This window comes from Phalacrocorax carbo, chromosome 1 (assembly GCF_963921805.1).
Source record: "Phalacrocorax carbo chromosome 1, bPhaCar2.1, whole genome shotgun sequence".
Lineage (NCBI taxonomy): Eukaryota > Metazoa > Chordata > Aves > Suliformes > Phalacrocoracidae > Phalacrocorax > Phalacrocorax carbo.
In genome coordinates, this window is record NC_087513.1 from 107,186,395 (window position 1) to 107,204,856 (window position 18,462).

At 41.4% G+C, this 18,462-nt stretch overlaps 1 protein-coding gene and 1 long non-coding RNA gene across 9 annotated transcripts in view; one reads left to right on the forward strand and one right to left on the reverse strand.

The window, feature by feature from the left end:
- The window catches only part of ROBO2 (roundabout guidance receptor 2), a 464,996-nt gene extending 450,117 nt beyond the window's left edge, over positions 1–14,879 (reverse strand). For all 8 annotated transcript variants that reach the window (XM_064469834.1, XM_064469806.1, XM_064469815.1 and 5 more), the window contains exon 1: positions 14,789–14,879. In XM_064469834.1, the coding sequence (XP_064325904.1) occupies positions 14,789–14,843 (55 nt within the window). In that variant the 5' untranslated portion in view covers positions 14,844–14,879. The remainder of the gene's footprint in view (positions 1–14,788) is intronic.
- An 817-nt stretch (positions 14,880–15,696) lies between these two features.
- LOC135316440 (uncharacterized) lies at positions 15,697–17,377 on the forward strand. Its single transcript, XR_010375770.1, has 2 exons — positions 15,697–15,931; positions 16,053–17,377. It is a non-coding gene; the product is annotated as an uncharacterized LOC135316440 (long non-coding RNA).
- Positions 17,378–18,462: the final 1,085 nt, after the last annotated feature.

Here is an 18,462-nt window from a genome sequence, read left to right on the forward strand (position 1 = left end):
AATATCCTCCAAGTGATTTTAAGGTCTGTTAACAATAGTTTTGTTTGCCATTTAAAGCAAAAATAAATGCAAGCGAAAGTAATAAGCAAGATCTATTTATAGCTCTCCACGACAGTTGTACCAAGAATATATGCAATAGTATCATTGGCTGATTTATTTCTTTGGCTTACAACATCCAGTTAGGTTTTATTTATATCACATGCATATGCAACCAATTCATACCAAGTTATAAAAAAGCTTTAATATGTGCAAGAGCACTACAATCCAAACATTCTGAGCTGAACATTCAGCATAGAATATTAAAGAATCTATTTCCTCTCCAGGTACTCAGGGTACAGGCTGAACATATTTGCTCCTGCATAGCACTATTCTTTTCTATGTTTCCATTTCTCCACTGAAGTCTCACTTCCAAAGAAACTTGTTCAAAATGCTCCATCTCAGCTAGTCCAACTTGTAATCTATCTTCTTTCTAAAGTAAATTTAAGAATTATGACCCTGTGAGGTTTGTAAGTGAAGGAAGCTGGACAAGAATTGTATTTGGACAGGAGAGCGCTAGCATGCGTAACACTGCAGGATGTGGTATTAGTGATTCATTAGGTAGCATGCCTTCAGCCAAGTCCATATTAAAACTAACCTTCTCTACATTTTTCTCTCCCCGGCTTAACATATCACACTCGTTAAATGTGAGAATGCTGCCTGTCTGTTCAAAGTGTCAAACAAAAGTCACTAGGAAATTAATTTCCAGAGGCACTGGGCGGGGAAAAAAAGGTAGATATATTCTCTGACTGCATATGCATGGATCTCTGTCTTCAGAAGTTTCAAACTCTCAGGAATCCATCTTCCTCTAAAAATGACCTTAGAATTCTTTCCCCCAATGCCCCGAATCCTGAATTGGCATAAGGGTATTCTGGGCATCTATGAAAAACACTGTGCTTTATTCTAGTGGTGGCTAAAATATTCCCCATCTGCAGTTTCTGCAGCAGCAAAGGTTTCACAGTGCAAGTAATAAGCAAGAAACATGCTAAGCCATGGGTCCAACTCTGCCCCTCCATGCTCCACCCTTTTCCCTCTATATGCTTACCTGGGCATGATAGCAAAACACATCAGGTCATCAGAAATTTTTCCTTTACTCCAATTAGAAGACAAGCCCAGGAGGTGCTGCCCCACTCCAGTGAAGCTTTCTTGGTGATTTCCCAGACGGCAAAAATACCTGCACCCTCCATTAACAGTAATACCATGGGATTAACATGATGTAGCCTTTAACGAAGTCTGGCCTAGAGTTTGATGATAGTATATGTGGTAAAATACAGAATTGGGCCCTTAAAGTACATGCTGAGACCATCTCAAAAGATGCCAAAAGTACCACTGCAAATCGCAGAAGTGACCAAGCCTTGCATACAGTTATTCTCCATCCCCTTCAAATGACTGATAACTTCTGTATCATTCTTCATCCAAAGAGAGCTGGAATTTATTTCATCTTTGTCACTGCTCTGGAAACACCAAGTGGCCTAGTAAGACATCTGGTCACAAATACTAAGAGGTATGGAAGAAATTCGTTAACCAAATAACGTATCTGCCTTTCCACTTTGCAAATCTATTACAAATTGTTTTTAAAATAGATTTGTGGCTTCCCTAATAGTGAAAGTTGTAGTCCTCAAGGCAGAGGCAGCCTAAAGGTGCTCTCCGTAAGTCAACACCCAGCCTTCATTTGAAGATGAAATAATTAGATTTCATGATGTTACAGATTTCTTTCTAAAGCTGCTGACTACACTCCTTACTACTGGATGTTTCCCACTAGTTGTGTAACAGGGCACAGGTGAAGCTTCTTGCATCTGTTAACCTCCCGATTACAGCTCTACGTTCTGTTTTAAGTCAATCTCTTAAGCTTTGTGTAATTACAAAAAAAAAGCAACACAAACAAACAAAAAACACACCACAAAAAAACCCAACACAAAACAAAAAAAAACCCACAACAAAACTTCCTTCTCTGCATTAGCCTCCCACATTGCCAAATACTCCAAAAACAAAACTGTGGCCCCACTGATGCTGATGACAAAATTCCTAGCATCTTCTGCGAGTCATGATTTCGTATACATTACAAGTCACACCCACTACAGAAAAATAACATTTGGTCTTCAGTACAACTAAGATCAACTGTGAATTAGGGGAGAGAGAAAAAAATAACCCCACAATGTAAACTTTCGCCCAGCTTATATAGTAAGTTAAGAGATTTCTCTTACAAGATGTACTGTATAGTATATATTGTATTATGTATAATATTTACCCATTTATCATGTATAGATTATATACACATAACAGAAATTAAGTCTTCAAATAATATCAATTATTTCAACAGTAGTATCAGCACAATAATTTCCTTGAATACTGTTACTATGTTTATGTTACTACTAAACTATAGTTTATGCCGACCTAGTACCTTTTGCCTTTTTATGTTGTCTGTTTTTATAACTTTGTAGAACATTAAAAAAAAATCAGCTCAGATATTTAAAGTTGATTGCTCTTTTATGTATGGATATTTTATAAATGGATAAAGTTCAACTATTTGTAAGAATAGGAAACCTAAGAAATCACTTATAAACATAGTTATCTGTAATCCTTTCTAGACTTAAGGAGGGATTCTCCAAGACAGAGTCAAGACTTATGTGCTTCAAAACTAAAAGGTAGCCTTGAGACATGGTTAAATGTTCAGGAAGGTACCTCTCTCCAACCTCACACAAAATTTGGCTTAGACCTGTAAACTTTTTTTTTTTTTTCAAATTTACTCAAAGTACTTGCTAGGGCTAGCAGAAGATTGTCCCTCCACAGAACATTATCTATGCACACAGAATTCACCATGTTCTTTCACCACCAACACCACCTTCCCCCCAACTCTTCTTGTTACTTCAGTCCTTTCATTCTTCATATTCAAGCAACATGGTTAGAAAACAGCAACCTAAACCAACCAAAGAATGAGATTAACAGAAAAAAGTTGGGAAAGAAACGAAAACAATTGACAACAAAACAGGATAGAAGAAAGTCTTCAACTATGAAATATAAGGAGGCAAGCTACATGAATGAAACATGGAACATGAACAGAAGTAGCAGACAAGCAGCACAAGGAATGAAAATCTGTAAACACAAGAGTATCTTTTTCTCCATGGCATAGAATAAATCTAGAAATTTCAGCTCTGGTGATTTCTGAGTAGTAAGCTGAGGCATCTCTAAATTTCTGGCCTATGCAGAGAAAAATGTTCTAGAATTACAAATGCAAAACATCAATAGTGAGGAGATTTCATATTTGAAACTTGTCAAGCAAGCTACACACATCTTTCATTATAGCAAAAACATTAGGAAATAGATTTAACAGGAGGGAGAAATACAGAAAGAATAAGAAATGGCCATATATTTGTTCCATTTCATAATACAGGAAAAGTGTACATAAACCTGCCTTCATTCCTTACTTCTCCACTTCAATACTGCAGCTACAGTTGGTCCTTACTTAAATAGATGTATCCTGCTTAATCTGAAAGAAGTTGAATCTACAAATGAATCAGCCTGAGGGACAGATGAGTTCTCTGAAGAAATGATGCTTCATTTGGCACGTTAAGGTGAATGAAGAAGGAAATGCAAGAACAGGGAGGTCAGACAGCTGAATGTCACCATGCAACAATAGGTTTCCTCCAATTTCAGACAGGTCCACATCCAGAGCTACCACTTCTTTCCTGACTCCTTTCTTAGGATATTTCGACTCCCAGAAACACATAGCTGAGGACAGAGGGAAAAGATCAGGAAGGACAGGCGTAGCGCAATATTTCACTGCACCAGTGTCTGCTCCCTCCTAGCCCCTGTCCCAAATCCAGCAGTGCTGAATCACCCTCTACCTCTTTTCTCTTTCATAATGCAGAGCAGCAGGACTATCAAATTACAGGAAGGAAAATTGTTACTAGAGGGCAGATTCATGGTCTGTGATTCTACCATCCTCATCCTCCCAGACCTCAAAAGTTGCTTTCCTTTAAATGCCAGATAAAGCAGCAACATCAGTTCAAGCTACCCCTTCTGCCTTCACAGTTAACACTAGCGTACCTCTCCCACCACCAACTGCATTCTTAGAGACCACATCTCATTCTCCCTTCTGGCATGGAGCTCCTGAGTGGTACTGGGCACGTCCTTTATATTAACATATTAACAGTTAATCCAGTTTTGCTAACCAATATCCACATGCAGTAACAAAAACTTGTCTGTTTTCCCACACAGTTCTCAGCAGGAAGCAGCACAACCAAACTTTTGAACTAATAACACTGAGGCAACATCTGCTCTAATTGACGAGGGAAAATCCTTGGTCTCAGCACTTGCAGTTTTCATGGAAGTAACTGAAAACTTGGTCATACTGTAGATGGTATTTAAATTACTCCTAAAGTCTGTGTGGATCAGGAAGAAAAAGGAAAAAAAAAAAACACCATACACAAAAGAACCGCGTGCATGCTCCCCGCCCCCATCAGCAGACTGAAAGATAGAGCCAGCTCCCTGCAATTTAACTTACAACTCTTCCATCTTCATCTTTCCCCTGGGGCAAATTCAGCCCTGACCTAAACAGACACAAATTCCATTAAATTACACTGGGACTGAATCCAGTACTGCCAGGTCACCCAATACCCTTAGAAATATAGGTGAAGCCTATTTTGTTCAAACGGAAATAGCAAACGGGTACAGGTTGCTGTGCTATTTTTCCAATTAGATCATCACTGAATTTCTCTATTATCTGCATGTCACTAGATTGAGTCAACAAGATATTCTAAATTGGTAATAAGACCCTTAGCCGTTCACCACTTACTCCTGTTAAGGAATGATACAGGGGCCTGCTCTGTTCACAGGCAGTCATCTGTTTCTACAGCACAAATCGCAGTTCTCTGCAGTCACATGTTCTGTTTCCTCATCGATAGGACTCACACACATGACCTCTTCAGCAATCTTTCTTGAGAGATATAATCATTGTTTTAAGACTGCTCTTAAGGTTAGGTTTCATTAAGCACTGAAGGAAAGAATATATTGTCTATACAGTCATCCTGCAATGAATTTCAAGTGAAATCTGCCTCAGCTCTTCTGATTTCAGCAGTCTATTAATATAGACAATATTGTCTAGTCACTGACACCTGTTATAATATCTAGCTGTATAAAACCATTTTTAACTGGAAAGGTTTAAAAGTAGCCAATGATATTTGGTTAAGCTTTCAGACTTTCAGATCATTATAGGAGGTGACAGTCAAGTGATTCTTGCCACAGTACACAGTTAATTCAAAGAGCACAATTCAGAGAGTGAATAAACGGTTTCACAGACTAGAACAGGAGCAGCATGATTATTAAAATTAGAAAGAGAGAATTGTTAACAAATGCACGCAGCATTACCATTTGAATTATTTGGGCATGCTTCAGGAATACTGCATATACTGAAGTTTGAAGATAGTTTGTAAACAACTTCAATATCTTGCATTAAAACTGGCAGGACCACTATGAAGGCTCTGTATACTTCTAGTCCTAGCAAAAAACAGAAGGTATCAATCATCCAGTTTTAGCAACTGCTGACTGAAGCTATTCATTGAGTTGCCGTTGCTACCACTGTGGCCCCATGAATAAGCCTCAAAGTCTCCCCCTCCTCTTTTTGTTCCTCTAAGTGGACTCTTAACAGCACAATATTTTTCACTCTCTGAATGGCTTTGAGAGATCAGCTGAAAAGAAACACCACTGGTAAAAACAAAAGTTTTCAAAGAAAAAGTAGGAACAAAGTGGACATATTGGAGACAACTTGTGATTCATGGCCTATACTGTGCTTTGCCCCTCTCTTTACCTCAATACACTCTTCGGTTTTACCACTGGATAAGAGCAGGGCAGACTACTGCACTTCTCCTAGCAACCAAAAATCACTTAGGGAAAAAAGGCATGTTGTCTGCTGAAAGGGAGAACAGAGAAATTTGGGGTCATACAAAGGCAGACATATGTTCTTTTGCATTTTATCCTAAACTGAGCAGTTGTCAAAAAGGATTCAGTAAATAATAATAAACAGTTCTGTTTTACATTGATTCATATTTATAATATTTCATTAAATATCTGTTTGTCTACTTGTCACACATTTCATTTTCTTTTAATTCAGTGTTCTAACAGTTCTTACTACTGTTTACAGTTTTGCCTCCAGAGGCAAATTCTACTCCTTACAGCTTTTACAGTTATTTTCTTTCATTATAAGTGTTTTGAGATATATTTCTACAAAGATAAAAACTTTTTTTTTCTTTTTAAATCTAGATGTACACAGAGAGCTATTCTTAGAGGTTTAAAGACAACAGTACTAAAAGACAATTGTATCATAGGAACCCCCTAGTCCAAATGCTGGGATTTTACCCCATGAGACTTGATCTTCCAGAGCAAGCTGTCTGGTCTCATTAGGTAAACATCACATTGCACAGTCTAAGACGATGAATCAAATTCATGCAGAAGAAAAAAAACCAGACATTTATAACTCAGGCATACATCTGAATAGATATATCACACTGACTAGCTTAAAATAAGAGCATTTTATTTTAAAGCCCAGTTTGGTAACAGAACAAGGGTAAAACGCAGCCAGCATATTTCTGATAGTTTATTTTTCCCACTGAAAGTCCTTTGTTTAATGGCTGTTGCCTTGATGTAAACCAACTATTTTAGTCAGCCCACTGAATTTCTCTTACATATCATAAAAACACATACACACAAAAAATCCAGCCACTCTATCACAGCGCTTCTGCAGTGCATCAAGTTAAAACCAAAGACCTTAGTTCACTGCATCAAATCACATTTTAGCATTTTCTTACAGCCACTCCAAAAAAAATCTGGACTCAAAGAATTTAACAGTGAGGTTTAGTCACTTCATGGATGAGTGATGTACAAATGACATAGCAAAGATAAAAGCCTAAACATACTGTGTATAAAAAACCTTGAAGTTATTAGGCATCAGCACTATCATGTTAAGCATGACAGTAGTGTTTTGCTCCCCTTTTCACTCCCTACGCTGCCTGACCCAGCCACATGCTCTGTAGCCCAGTTCCTCTGCTATTCTCTCTCTCTCCCCTCATTCCTTATTTCCTTTAATCCATCAAGGCATGAACCTGGACTCAGGCTACTATTCCACTCCTTCTCCTAGCTTACAGTGTTACTTCTCTCCACAGAGAAGTGTCAGAGCAGGGCAGTGCTAGTGTACACGTACATGCAGACCAACAGGCATCTCCAGGTGAAGGTGACACAATGCGTTGAGCACAGTATTTCATCTCTGGAAAGAGAGAAGGAGGAAGCACCCACAGATTCTTCTTCTGCAGCCTCCACTATGAAGCGACAATCCCAAAGAGAAGATCAAGTTGACTAGGGAAAAGAAATCCAGGTGAAAAAAGCACACATTTTCACTATCTCCTAGTCCAACAGCATTGCTATGCCATTTGAATTTTTCATAATACTGATTCGACAGAAACGATCACCCATCCCTTAGTTACAGAGTTCTCTTTAGGATACAACATAAGCTGTTAAAATGGACCACTCCTTTTGCCAGGACGAAGTCATCTGGGCTACAGGACATGCAGACTTTGAAAACTGCACAGAATGACAGCTTGAGAAACCATAATTAGAGGGCTCACACAGCATTAAAATACTTCTCATAACTGCTTCTTAACTCTTGACATTTTCACAGCAGTAAAAAAAAGCACCTCTGGTACCCTGGCATGAACAGTTCCTCCATCCACTATGAATGAGAAACAAGTTACCTGATGTTAGTTATGTGACATTTTGGTTTTAAAAGGTTAAATTTTTTCCACTCGGTTTCTCTTGTAATCAATAGCAAGCGATTAACAGAAGCGAACTACCAAGTTTACTGTGTTTTACAACTTGCTGCTGGACATTTATTCTTTACTTATTTGTTCAATCTTCATTTACGACAAACATATTACAAGGAGACTTCTCCCCTTGGCACACTACACTGACGCTATATGGGCAATGCATAAATACAAACTAAAAGACCATATGCTGCAACAGGCATTGTGGCATAATCATCTACGTAAACTCTAATGAGTTAGATCATACTTCAACTCTTGGCATCCCCACTCATCCTACCAGTTCATTTCCATATATCAGACCAGATGAACTGTTCTCCCAATTAATCTGAGAAAAAGTGATGAGAGAAAATAAAGAAATTATAACAAAGCATGAAATAGTACAGCAGCAGGCCACTGTCTTTCACTGTAGTCAGACTGAAGAATTCTGCTGGAACTGAAGGATTACAATGACGACTCGGTGACAAGAAGGGTAATTCTGCAAGCATTAAGCATATCATTAAGATTGCCCCAAAACAAGCCTGGAACAGTGTCTTATGCAATGAGCACCTGGAATCAATGCGGGATGAATTTGAAAACATTTTGTGTTCTTCCAGCCATCATTCACATAGGTAGGTAAAGCTGAACAAGTGTCTCCACAACCAGGCCAGATAAATAGCATAAAAAGTTTGCGATACAATCTGAAAGCACACAATTTCAATTGGTTCCAAAGTATACGCTGGAATCACTAGAAGATTGGTGACCTTCAGTTATCAGCAAGCCTATGCACTGTTTCCTGGTAGAATATATTTCTACAAACAACTTTATCATTAAGCAAAACAAAGCTGTGTGTTTTTTCCTGACGTGGTTTTGTAGTGCAACTAAGCTCAAAGAGGAATTAAGCACAGGGAAGGATGTTTGCAAATCTGTCTAGAACATAACCAGAAAATTATCTCAAAACCCAGTTAAACAGATGTGTTAACTCAAAGAGATGTGCAGATAATAACCATTATTTAGTGAGTTTACAAAAAAATAGCTGGAGTAGAATGGTAAAGACTGCCAGTTCAACGCATATGCACAAGCTACCTCTGCCAGAACACTGTTTAAATTAATATCTTTACATCACGTTTGTCCATAACACAAAGATGAATCTCAGCGTGGCCACTAGAGCACAGCAGCTCAATATAGGTATCAGCAGGTTATTACATGGGTACTACTGGTTAGTTTGTCTATTGTTGTTCAGGTATTTATTGATTAAGGTTATTATTTTAATAAAATTAAGAGTACATCTTGGATCTCTTCCATGGCAGCAAAGCCAAGATAAGCTGCAGAAGTGGAATTAAAAAGCTATTTCTTACTTCATGAACTTTTGACTTGAAAAAATATTAAGAATGCATATCATTACATCCACAACACAGCACAAGAAGTGGCTTTCTGATTACAAAGGGATACTCTGTACTAGTAAAGACAGCACTATAGGAACAAATAAGGAGTAAGCAGGACTCAAGCAGCAACATACACTTGTACCTTCTAGTGTTTTGAAGCTATCCCCATGGAATGATGTGGCAAAAAGCCAACTTCACCTTCTATAAAGATTAGATTACATGAATTATGATGCAAGCCTACTTACAGTCAAGAAATCACCACCAGTTTTCAAGGTCTTTCATGCAAAGGACTCAGTAGCAAAATCGTTACAGATTGCAGTGGTGCAGAATCAGGTCCTAAATTAACGGGGACTTGCTTAATTATCCACTATTACAGTAAAAAGTGCTAACCACAGGTGATTAACAGTTGTTTTGTTAAGGAAAGGGTTTGAGGTGAGGACAACACTGACAACTCAATCTTATTTCTGGACACATAATTTCAAGGGCAGAGAGTCCACAGTTTGCGTTGTATAGTAGAAGCCACACAGGAGAGTAAAGATGGTAAGACTAAAACCTACATCCACAAATCTTTATTTCTGTGCAATTATTTTGCATTCAAAGATTTCATAGCTAACAGTCCACACGACTAGTCCTGCATAAAAGATATGCAGGACTCAACACCCTCTCTGCAGTAGTGATTTAGGATCAGATTCTGTATCTTTCTATGTACCAAAATTCCTTTAAATTTTTTGGAACGTACAAGGCACATTTACTATAAAAGTGCAAGAAAGCCTGGATAACAACAAATGTTCTGTAAAATTCAGCAGTCACATGTAAGAAATGTCTGTTCAGTCAGAACCAAAAAACCAACACATTTATTTATTTGGCAAGAGCGAATACTTACTTTCTTCTGCACAGAAAATAAAGAGATTTCTATAGAAATATAGAAAAGAACACCAGTAACCCAGCCTCTTGGCAAGAAACAGCATCAATATGATTACTAAGTATCCTCCACAAGGTTGGTATGAGAGGTGGTGAGCCAGATGGCAGCCACAGGAAGAGCAACCTCTGCCATGCCAGCTGAGATAACATATAAAACCTGACAGCAGTGTTCCTCTTAGGTGGCTGAAACAGAATGTACAGAACCTGTTAGCAATCTATTTAGCTGAGATCAATATTTGAATAGCAATTCAAGGGTAGCAAATGGCTAAAAAGCCATTGCATACACTTTAGTAATTTCCACTAAATGGTTCAGCAGCGGACAGAGCATGTCTTGAATTTAGTGCTATGAGCCCACATAGCATTGCTATAGAAAAGCAACTCCTGGAAACAGAGCTGACTGGGCAGGCTAGCCAAAGCCTCCATTTCCTCTCACTGGATTTTTTTTTTTTTTTTTGGGGGGGGAAGCATCCTTGATGTTTTTTATGCATCCTTACAAAAATCTACTTAAATTCTTTTGACTACTTTTAAGGTTACCTATCTTTAGCGTGCAGTGCTAAAACTTATTTTTACTTAAGCAACGTCAATCTCATAATTCCAAAAAGCTCCTAATGGAAGGATTATTTTAGTAAGTGCAACTCACAGAGAAGTTAAAAAACCCCTGTTCTACCTTTTCTGAAAGAATTGTGAGGTATCAGACCTTTTGCAGTGTACCAAATTAGCAAAGGAACAAAACAAATTATTTGCATTAGCAAATTACTTTTCAAACATATCCATCTCTGGAAGTGCAATGGCAGGATTTTCTCATTGCCTACCTTTTGCACATAAATATATGCTGTTGCAATTATGACTTACCAGACAGGAAGTAAAGAATGCAAAATATTAAGACTAATTCAGCAAAATGTTTCACCATGGGCATAAATTCATCCCTACTCAGCAAAGATTTAAAGCATCTGATTAACTTCGAACACATGTTTAAATTCTTATTATCTTCAGTGAGGTTCTGGATAAGCGATGGAAGCACACTCTTAAATGCTCTGCAGAATTGAGTCCCATGGAAGAACAAGCTAAAGGAAACAGTAACGCAAACTCTCCACTTCAGAATTTTACTCTTAATGCATTAAAATGCACACATTCCACAGAAGCAAAGGTTATCCATCAACAGCAAAACTCACATGAGAGATCAAGACCCTGTCAGATCAGATATCACTGGAAGAATATACTCTAGCTTTATATGTAAGCCATGTTCCCTGATAGGCAACCGAGACCTGCACAAGGCCACAGAAGTGTAGCTCACTGGTGTGAAGAAAAAAAATGAATTATAAAAAAAAAAAGAAAAAGGAAAAGGATAGACTGTTTAAGCTACCCCACCATTTCAAATGCATACTTTTCATTAAGACAATAAGTGTTTTTAAAATATACAAATACAGAGATAAAACTCTGCTTTTACAGCGTTAGTCGCACGTATCTTTAACACCATCACACATTCAAGAGCATAACACTTGCAGTTTTCAAGGGACAATGGCTAAAAGCCAGCCCTGACAAAAAAAGGTTGTCATTTTCATTGAAGGCACTGAGAGTCCTACCAGGGCAGAGTTTGCCCCACTAACACTAGTGTCTGTGCCAACATCCACACACCTGCGTTCACAGCAGTTGTGAACTTTTCAGTTAATATTAATTCTTTCAAGCTTTACTCATGATTGGAAGAAAGATAACAAAAAAACCCCCACATAACAATGAAAGAAAAAACAATTTAACACTATTTAAAAAACCATGTAATCAGCTGTTTTAATTCCACTAGCCAGTGTTTCATTTTATGGTACAGACACTTCCTAGTGGGGTGGGGTTTTTTTGTTTGGGTTTGTGTGTGTGTGTGTGTGTTTGATTTTTGTTTGTTTGTTTCCAAGAACAGTCACCAAGATTGACAGCTAAAGATAAAGAACATTACAGTTACTCCCTGAACAGACTGCAAGATTATGGGCAGGGCTACAGGAAAATCATAAGCACAGTAATAATAATTAAAAATGCATATATATATATATATATAGGTATGCTTTCTGAGCTTCGCAATTTTCAGATGTCATAAAATCACGGACAGAAAAAAATAACTTTAAAGAAAAGAATTCTCATTTTGATCTACACCACTATGTCCTGTGTAATGCCACTTTTGAATCACTAAACAAAGCTAATGTCACAGGAAAAAGGATGGCTAACACACCTTATATGCTACTGTGTCTCCCTCTGTCTGGACCTGATGCCAGGAGAACAAAAAAAAAAACCAAACCCCAAACCCAACAACAAAAACCGCCTCAAACCCAGAAATGGACTTTCAAACATAGAAAACAAACCAAGGACCTATTAAACAAGTGGTCTGTTGGGTTTTGCTTTTTTTCTTAAAATAAAGCACTACAAGTAGCACTAATGTTGATATATATCTTTCCAAAGCAACTGGTGGTATATGTCACCCTAATGTGTAATCATAATTATTATGTTCCTAAAGAGACAGAAGTACCGTGTGCCAGGCTTACAGAGTAGCTTCAAAGCTACTTGTTAGTCATTTCAACAATAACAGCTTATCTCTACTTGGTCATGATGTGCTAGCCACAAGGCTTTTTATTTATTTATTTAAGAGAGTTGTTAATGTAGGCAAACTTGACAGACTCTGCAATATCTTCCCACAAAAAGGGAGGATCACATCTATTCTGGGCAGTTTCTTGGCATTTTTTTCTAATGGCCCAGCTCTAAATTAGCTATGTGCTTCACCTGCACCCCCCACCCTGGTCCTATAGGGCTAAAGCAGAACAAAGGTTCTACTTGTGTTACCCATGACAAAACCAGAATAAATTATGTCTTGCTCCTGTCGTTCCAGCAAGCTGGTTAATTGCATTTGTTTCATATATCTCCAAACAGCCTGGTACATTAATTACATTCTGTAACACCAAGCTTCTCTGATTCACTCTGTCGCTTCCACTGAGCACTTTAATTGTATTCCTTCTAGCTACATACAATTTTAAACACTTACTAATAATTACATTTCTACAGCCTGGTGTTTTCCAGTTTGTATACAACGATATCTCCAATACTGGTGATCTTAAAAGTACAGGATCATAATACATTACAGTAGGAAAAATAAAGCAAACAGAAAACAAAATCCCTGCAAAACTATGGCCATGCTGATAGACACAAATGTTCCATTAAATCTGTTCACAGTTAAAACTTCCTACTGTTTAGCACATACATACATTACACAGAAATTTTCTTATCGGTTGACTAAACTGAACACTAAACTGCATATCACATCATGCAACCAATGTAAAACTGTACTTGAATATCTCCCTCTTCTCCTATATTGCTCCCTTTCTTGCTAGGGGTGGGGGAAGATGAGAGGAAGGGGGAGAAATACCCAAAGCAGCCTGTAACTCCAAACAATAAAGCTAGAGTCCTTGCTTCAGGACTGATACAGTAAATGCTGTAAGCCGTTGCTTTCTGGAACCAAGTTTGCTCTAACAGACGGGCAAAACCAGCCAGGGTCCCAGACATCAATTTCACCTAAAGTGTGAAAGACCGTTTAGAGATGCAAATACTCAATATTAGGACGACTGCCGAGCATCTGGCCCCAGCACACGCTCACAGAGAACTGTACGCTGTTACAGATGTTCGCTTCCTAGTTGTGTGCTTGAACTACTGTAATGCATCTAACCTCTATACGGCAGCACAGCGCCAACCCCGACTTTGAAAGACAATTTACCCTTGCACTGAAGTTTCCGCCCTACTAAAGCGTACTTCCCTAAGATGCTAATTTATGGTTCCCCATCGATTACTTAAACTTCAAAACCGCAAGAAGTGTTGTAGAGCAGACCCAAAGGGGGCAATGCCGGGGGGAGGGGGGAAAAAGAATCCACTCCTTTCCCCAAACGTTGCTAAGCTTCATGAGAACACTCCCTCCGGAAAGCCCGTCATGAGGGGGCGAGGGGGAAGATGATGGGAAGACCCTCCCGCCCCACCCTCGAGCGAAGCCCTACGGTGGGGGGCCGGCCCGCCGCACCTGCCCGGCCCCGCGGGGGCGGCTGGAGGGCAAGAGGGGTGCGGGGTGCTGGGGGTGGTGGTTGGCGCCGGGCTGCCCGCCTGCCTTGTCTGCCGCTCGCCAGCCCCTGCTCCAGCCTCCGCCAGCGCCAGGGGAGGCGTTCAGGGACTCTGGAAATTCGCCAATCCGCCTCACCTGGAGCCGAGGCAGAGCTAACCTAGTTACTTCATCAGCTGGCTCTCCCGGTGGAAAGTTTAACAATAGAAGGAGGCAAAGTAATACCAGCTACAACAGCTGTCTGCCTTTCCTTTCTCCTTCCCGCTTCCTCCCCCGCCCCGAAATAAAAGATTTAGCACGGTAGTTTTTACTCTTTCCTCGCTACCTCAAGCTGACATTCTTCCATTCACAAGCTGCTTTTCCATTAAGCTAGCAGACGGGAAGGACTGCTTATTGGAAACATATATTCTCCCTCCTACACCTCCCCCCTCCCCCCCCCCCCCCCCGAAATACCATTTTTATACCAGAAACAAACTTAAGGCTGTGTAATGTTAAAGCTTATAATGCCGTCCATGTGCTGTCCCAAATCAGATTCAGATGAAGGGGGATACTGCACAGAAACGGCATATAAGCGAACTTACCATAGACTTGAAAAAATGCAAATCCAAAGAGCAGGAGTGGCGTCAGCAGACCCATTTTGACATATTAACAGCAATCCCGATCGCTTGCGAGACCAATTCCACAGAGATTAAAAAAAAAAAAAAAATCCAAAGCCAGTAAGAGGTAGGTCCAAAAGTTTTCAGTGTCCTAGCAGCTACTTAAAGAGGAAAGGGAAATCTTGAAATCAAAAGCTGCAGATGGAAAGGTCTTGAATGTGACACTTTTAGATCCATACAGATTAGAGCAGCGAGCGAGCGCCGTAGGCTTCTCCTTTGCACACACGCTCCTTCCTAAATTCCCACCAATCCAGCCCCAGCAGAGGAATTATTCAAGTGTGTCTAAGACTCTGTTTAGGATCCACGGCAATCCAAAAGCAAGCTCTTTCTTCGGAAGGCAAGGAGAAACTCTGAGAAAGGACCTGATTCCTAGAAAGTGCTCCACAAACTTCCCGGCACTTTGCAGGAAAATCATTGGCTTGGTTTGGCTATATTGCTTTCCTCTCGCCCTCCCCCTACCCCTTTCTCCCTCTTTCTCTACCAAATCAGTTCAAGCTGCGGAGTTTCTCACTTAACTTCCATAATAGGAACGCCTAGGCAACGTGCTACGGGAGGGGAACGGCTTTCTCAGCATCCCCTCAAAATAAAGCCCAGTCCCCTACACCTCCCTCCTCACTGAAAACCAGAGCGGAAACTGCTCGCGGGCAGTAACTCCTGCGCGGTGCCGCTGCGGGCGGGAGCGGCGGGGAGCTGCTGCCCTGCAGCTGTGGCGGCGGCGGCGGCGGGTGCGTGCGGCGCTGGGTGCGGGGCCTCCCGCCGCCGCAGCTCTCCCGGGCGGCCGTGGCAGCCCGGCGTCCGCCGCTCCGCTCCGCTCTCCCCCTCCCGCCGCCTCCTGCCGCCGCGGACACACCGGCTGGCGAGGAGAGGGAGGAGAATAAGCGCGGCTCCCGAGGCTGCCTGGGGAAGGGAGGCTGCGGGGTGTGGACTAAACCACTGCGCTCCACACCCACACGTCCCTCTCCTCCCGGGGTAGGGAGATGGGGACGGCGATATGAGAAGGCAGCCAGAGGGCTGGAAATCAGGCTTGCTGCAGGCAGTGCCCCCCCCGCCTCCCCTCTACAGTTGGGTGTAGGTAGAATTTACATGATTGTTCCTCACCGCTTCCCGTTTAATGGGCAGCTAATTTTTCGGTAAGTGATTTCATGGAACTCTTCTCTAATTATTCATTCCCTCTTTCGCACATACACAGACACTTGGGAGTGAAACCCTTGAAAGGATCTTCCCTAGAGATTTCTCTGCTGAATCGCTCTGTGGAAAAGGAAAGGTGGCAAATAAAATAAAATAAAATAAAATGGATCACTCGTGACCTACGAAGTCTGTAGCACTGGCGGGCTTATTCAGCCGAAAACGGGGAAGAAGCAACCTTCCCGCGCCCCTCCCCTGCCCCCGCTCCCGCCGTCCCCCAGGACCTCGGCCGCCGCGCAGCTCCCTTCAGCGGGAAAGTTTGGCGGAGCCGGCCGCCACCCGCGGCGGCTGGTGGAGGGAGGGAGACGAGAGGAGGGGCCGCGACACCCCCAAGGAACACGGGAGAACAGCCCCTCTCCCCTACACGCACAACAGAGGCTGTCAAACGGCAGAGTAAACCCCACTCAAAGCCACCACAGGAAAAGAGCTGGGAACACGAAGGAAGGAGCAACGTGAGCGAAAACGGAATTTAGAAGTGGCCGGTGCCAGGACAGGGCCTTGGGGACGGACACACCAGGCAGAGGCACCCCGGGCACCGGGCGGGTGGGCGGGCGGTGAGAGGCCAGCGGCGGCCCCGAGGTAACGGTCAGGCCGGCCGTTGCCGCCGCGCGCCGTCCGCGGGCCAGCGGGAGCGCCGCACGGTGAAGCTCGAGCGCCCCCTACTGGCAAAGAGCGAGCAGCGGCCACCACCTCCCGCCCGGCGTCGCCTTTTGTTGCGGCGGAGCGCGGCGGGGGGGCCGGAGGGGGAGCTCCCGCCGGCCGCGGCGGCGAGTGCCCGGGTACTCCGGCGGCCCCGGGGAGCCTCCTGTCGGGCGGGCCTCGTGGAAAGCGCGGGTGTTGTGACAGGAATGACTGAAATTAAGGCGCTGCCGAAGACCAAGAAGCTGTTGCAGTAGAGGATACGTCTTTTCTCCACCAGAGAACCCGAAACAAGTAGTGCTATACGTAACTTTTTCAAACAAACCTGTTCAAATACGCTGGTAGCATATTCAGCTAGCTTGTATTTTCAGTTTGTAGAGGGACATTGAAGTCAAGGATCATTTTAACACAACAGCGTTAGAGAAAAACGAGCTGGTGAATAAGAGTGCGGGAGCCGTGCTTTGGTGCACTACGACGGGCAAGGCTGTCTAAAGAGAAGGGACTCACCTACTTACACGTTAACCAACTAGTCCCAACTATTCTTCTCTCATCAAGTCTCTTTGTTGCTTTTTTATTTTGCATATAGTAGACGTTTATTCTTTTAATAAGTTCTTCACATTAAGGATCTGAACTGTATTTCTGCAAAATGTACGCTGTCCACACATAGTCCAATAAATGGTCTGCAAGATATTCCTTGATTCTTGGGTCGAATTAATGACAAATATATTACCATCACCAAACGTGACAGTGTGAGGTGTTTGTAGTTTTTTTAAGTATCTAGGAAGATTATCGCTATTCCATACAGAGCCAAATGACAACTCCAAAGCCTCTTTATGCAAATCAGGGAACAAGGTCCTCATATACTCACAGTATGCCCTGCAGATAAATATATATTAATACATCTAAAGAATACCTTGTGAAGAAAGCTATAATTAAGGCTAATTAGGGTAAGGTGATCAAAATGGTATCCTTTCTCAGTGTACTTGTGAATTGGCAAAACAAGAAAACCATAAATCACCTACCTGTTGGCAGTTTGTGTAACAAGACGTGAAATATTAAAGAATATTTCCCTTTGCAGTGGACATTTCAAGGACACAGTTTTAGTGAAAATGCTGACTTGTTTATTACAAAGTTTTAAATTGGAAATAGTTATACACTGCACAGGTTTTTTTCTGCTTCTCAAATTTCAGATAAATTTAATAATAGCTGATGTAGGGCAGAACACTTTGTGGATATATACAGTCTTCAAAACCCTTACGTACAGAGGTACCTGTAAATGGGTATAATGGCTCATATAAACAGTCTCAGTGAAATCAATGGGTTATTCATTATAGCTGCTACTGTTTTATTTGTTCACTTCCACAGAATACCGCTTTTCAACGGTTAAACATTTTGCAAAACTTTGAAAAGTTTCAGCCAAATTTAATCAAGCATAAATTTTGCCCATATGTATTTCAGGGATTTTTTTCTTTGAGAAAGGCTAACTGTCCTCCAAAATGGTTAGCCGATTCTCAGAGCACTGAAAAACTGGGTTTTGTATTGGTGCCGTTTGCCCAAACTCAGAAAACTCAGATAAGTTTGGCTAGTATGCAAACAACAACAACAAAAAAAGAAAGCTCAAAACCACCCCCAAAATAAAAGGTCAGCTAGAGAGCTGCTGGAGCACTACAGCAGGGGCTCACACGTGCTATGTTATGGCTTACAAGCAGAGGACATGTCATAGATCAGAGTCGCTGGCCTATGAGCAGAGTTTGCTTGGAGCAGTGTTTGCTTCC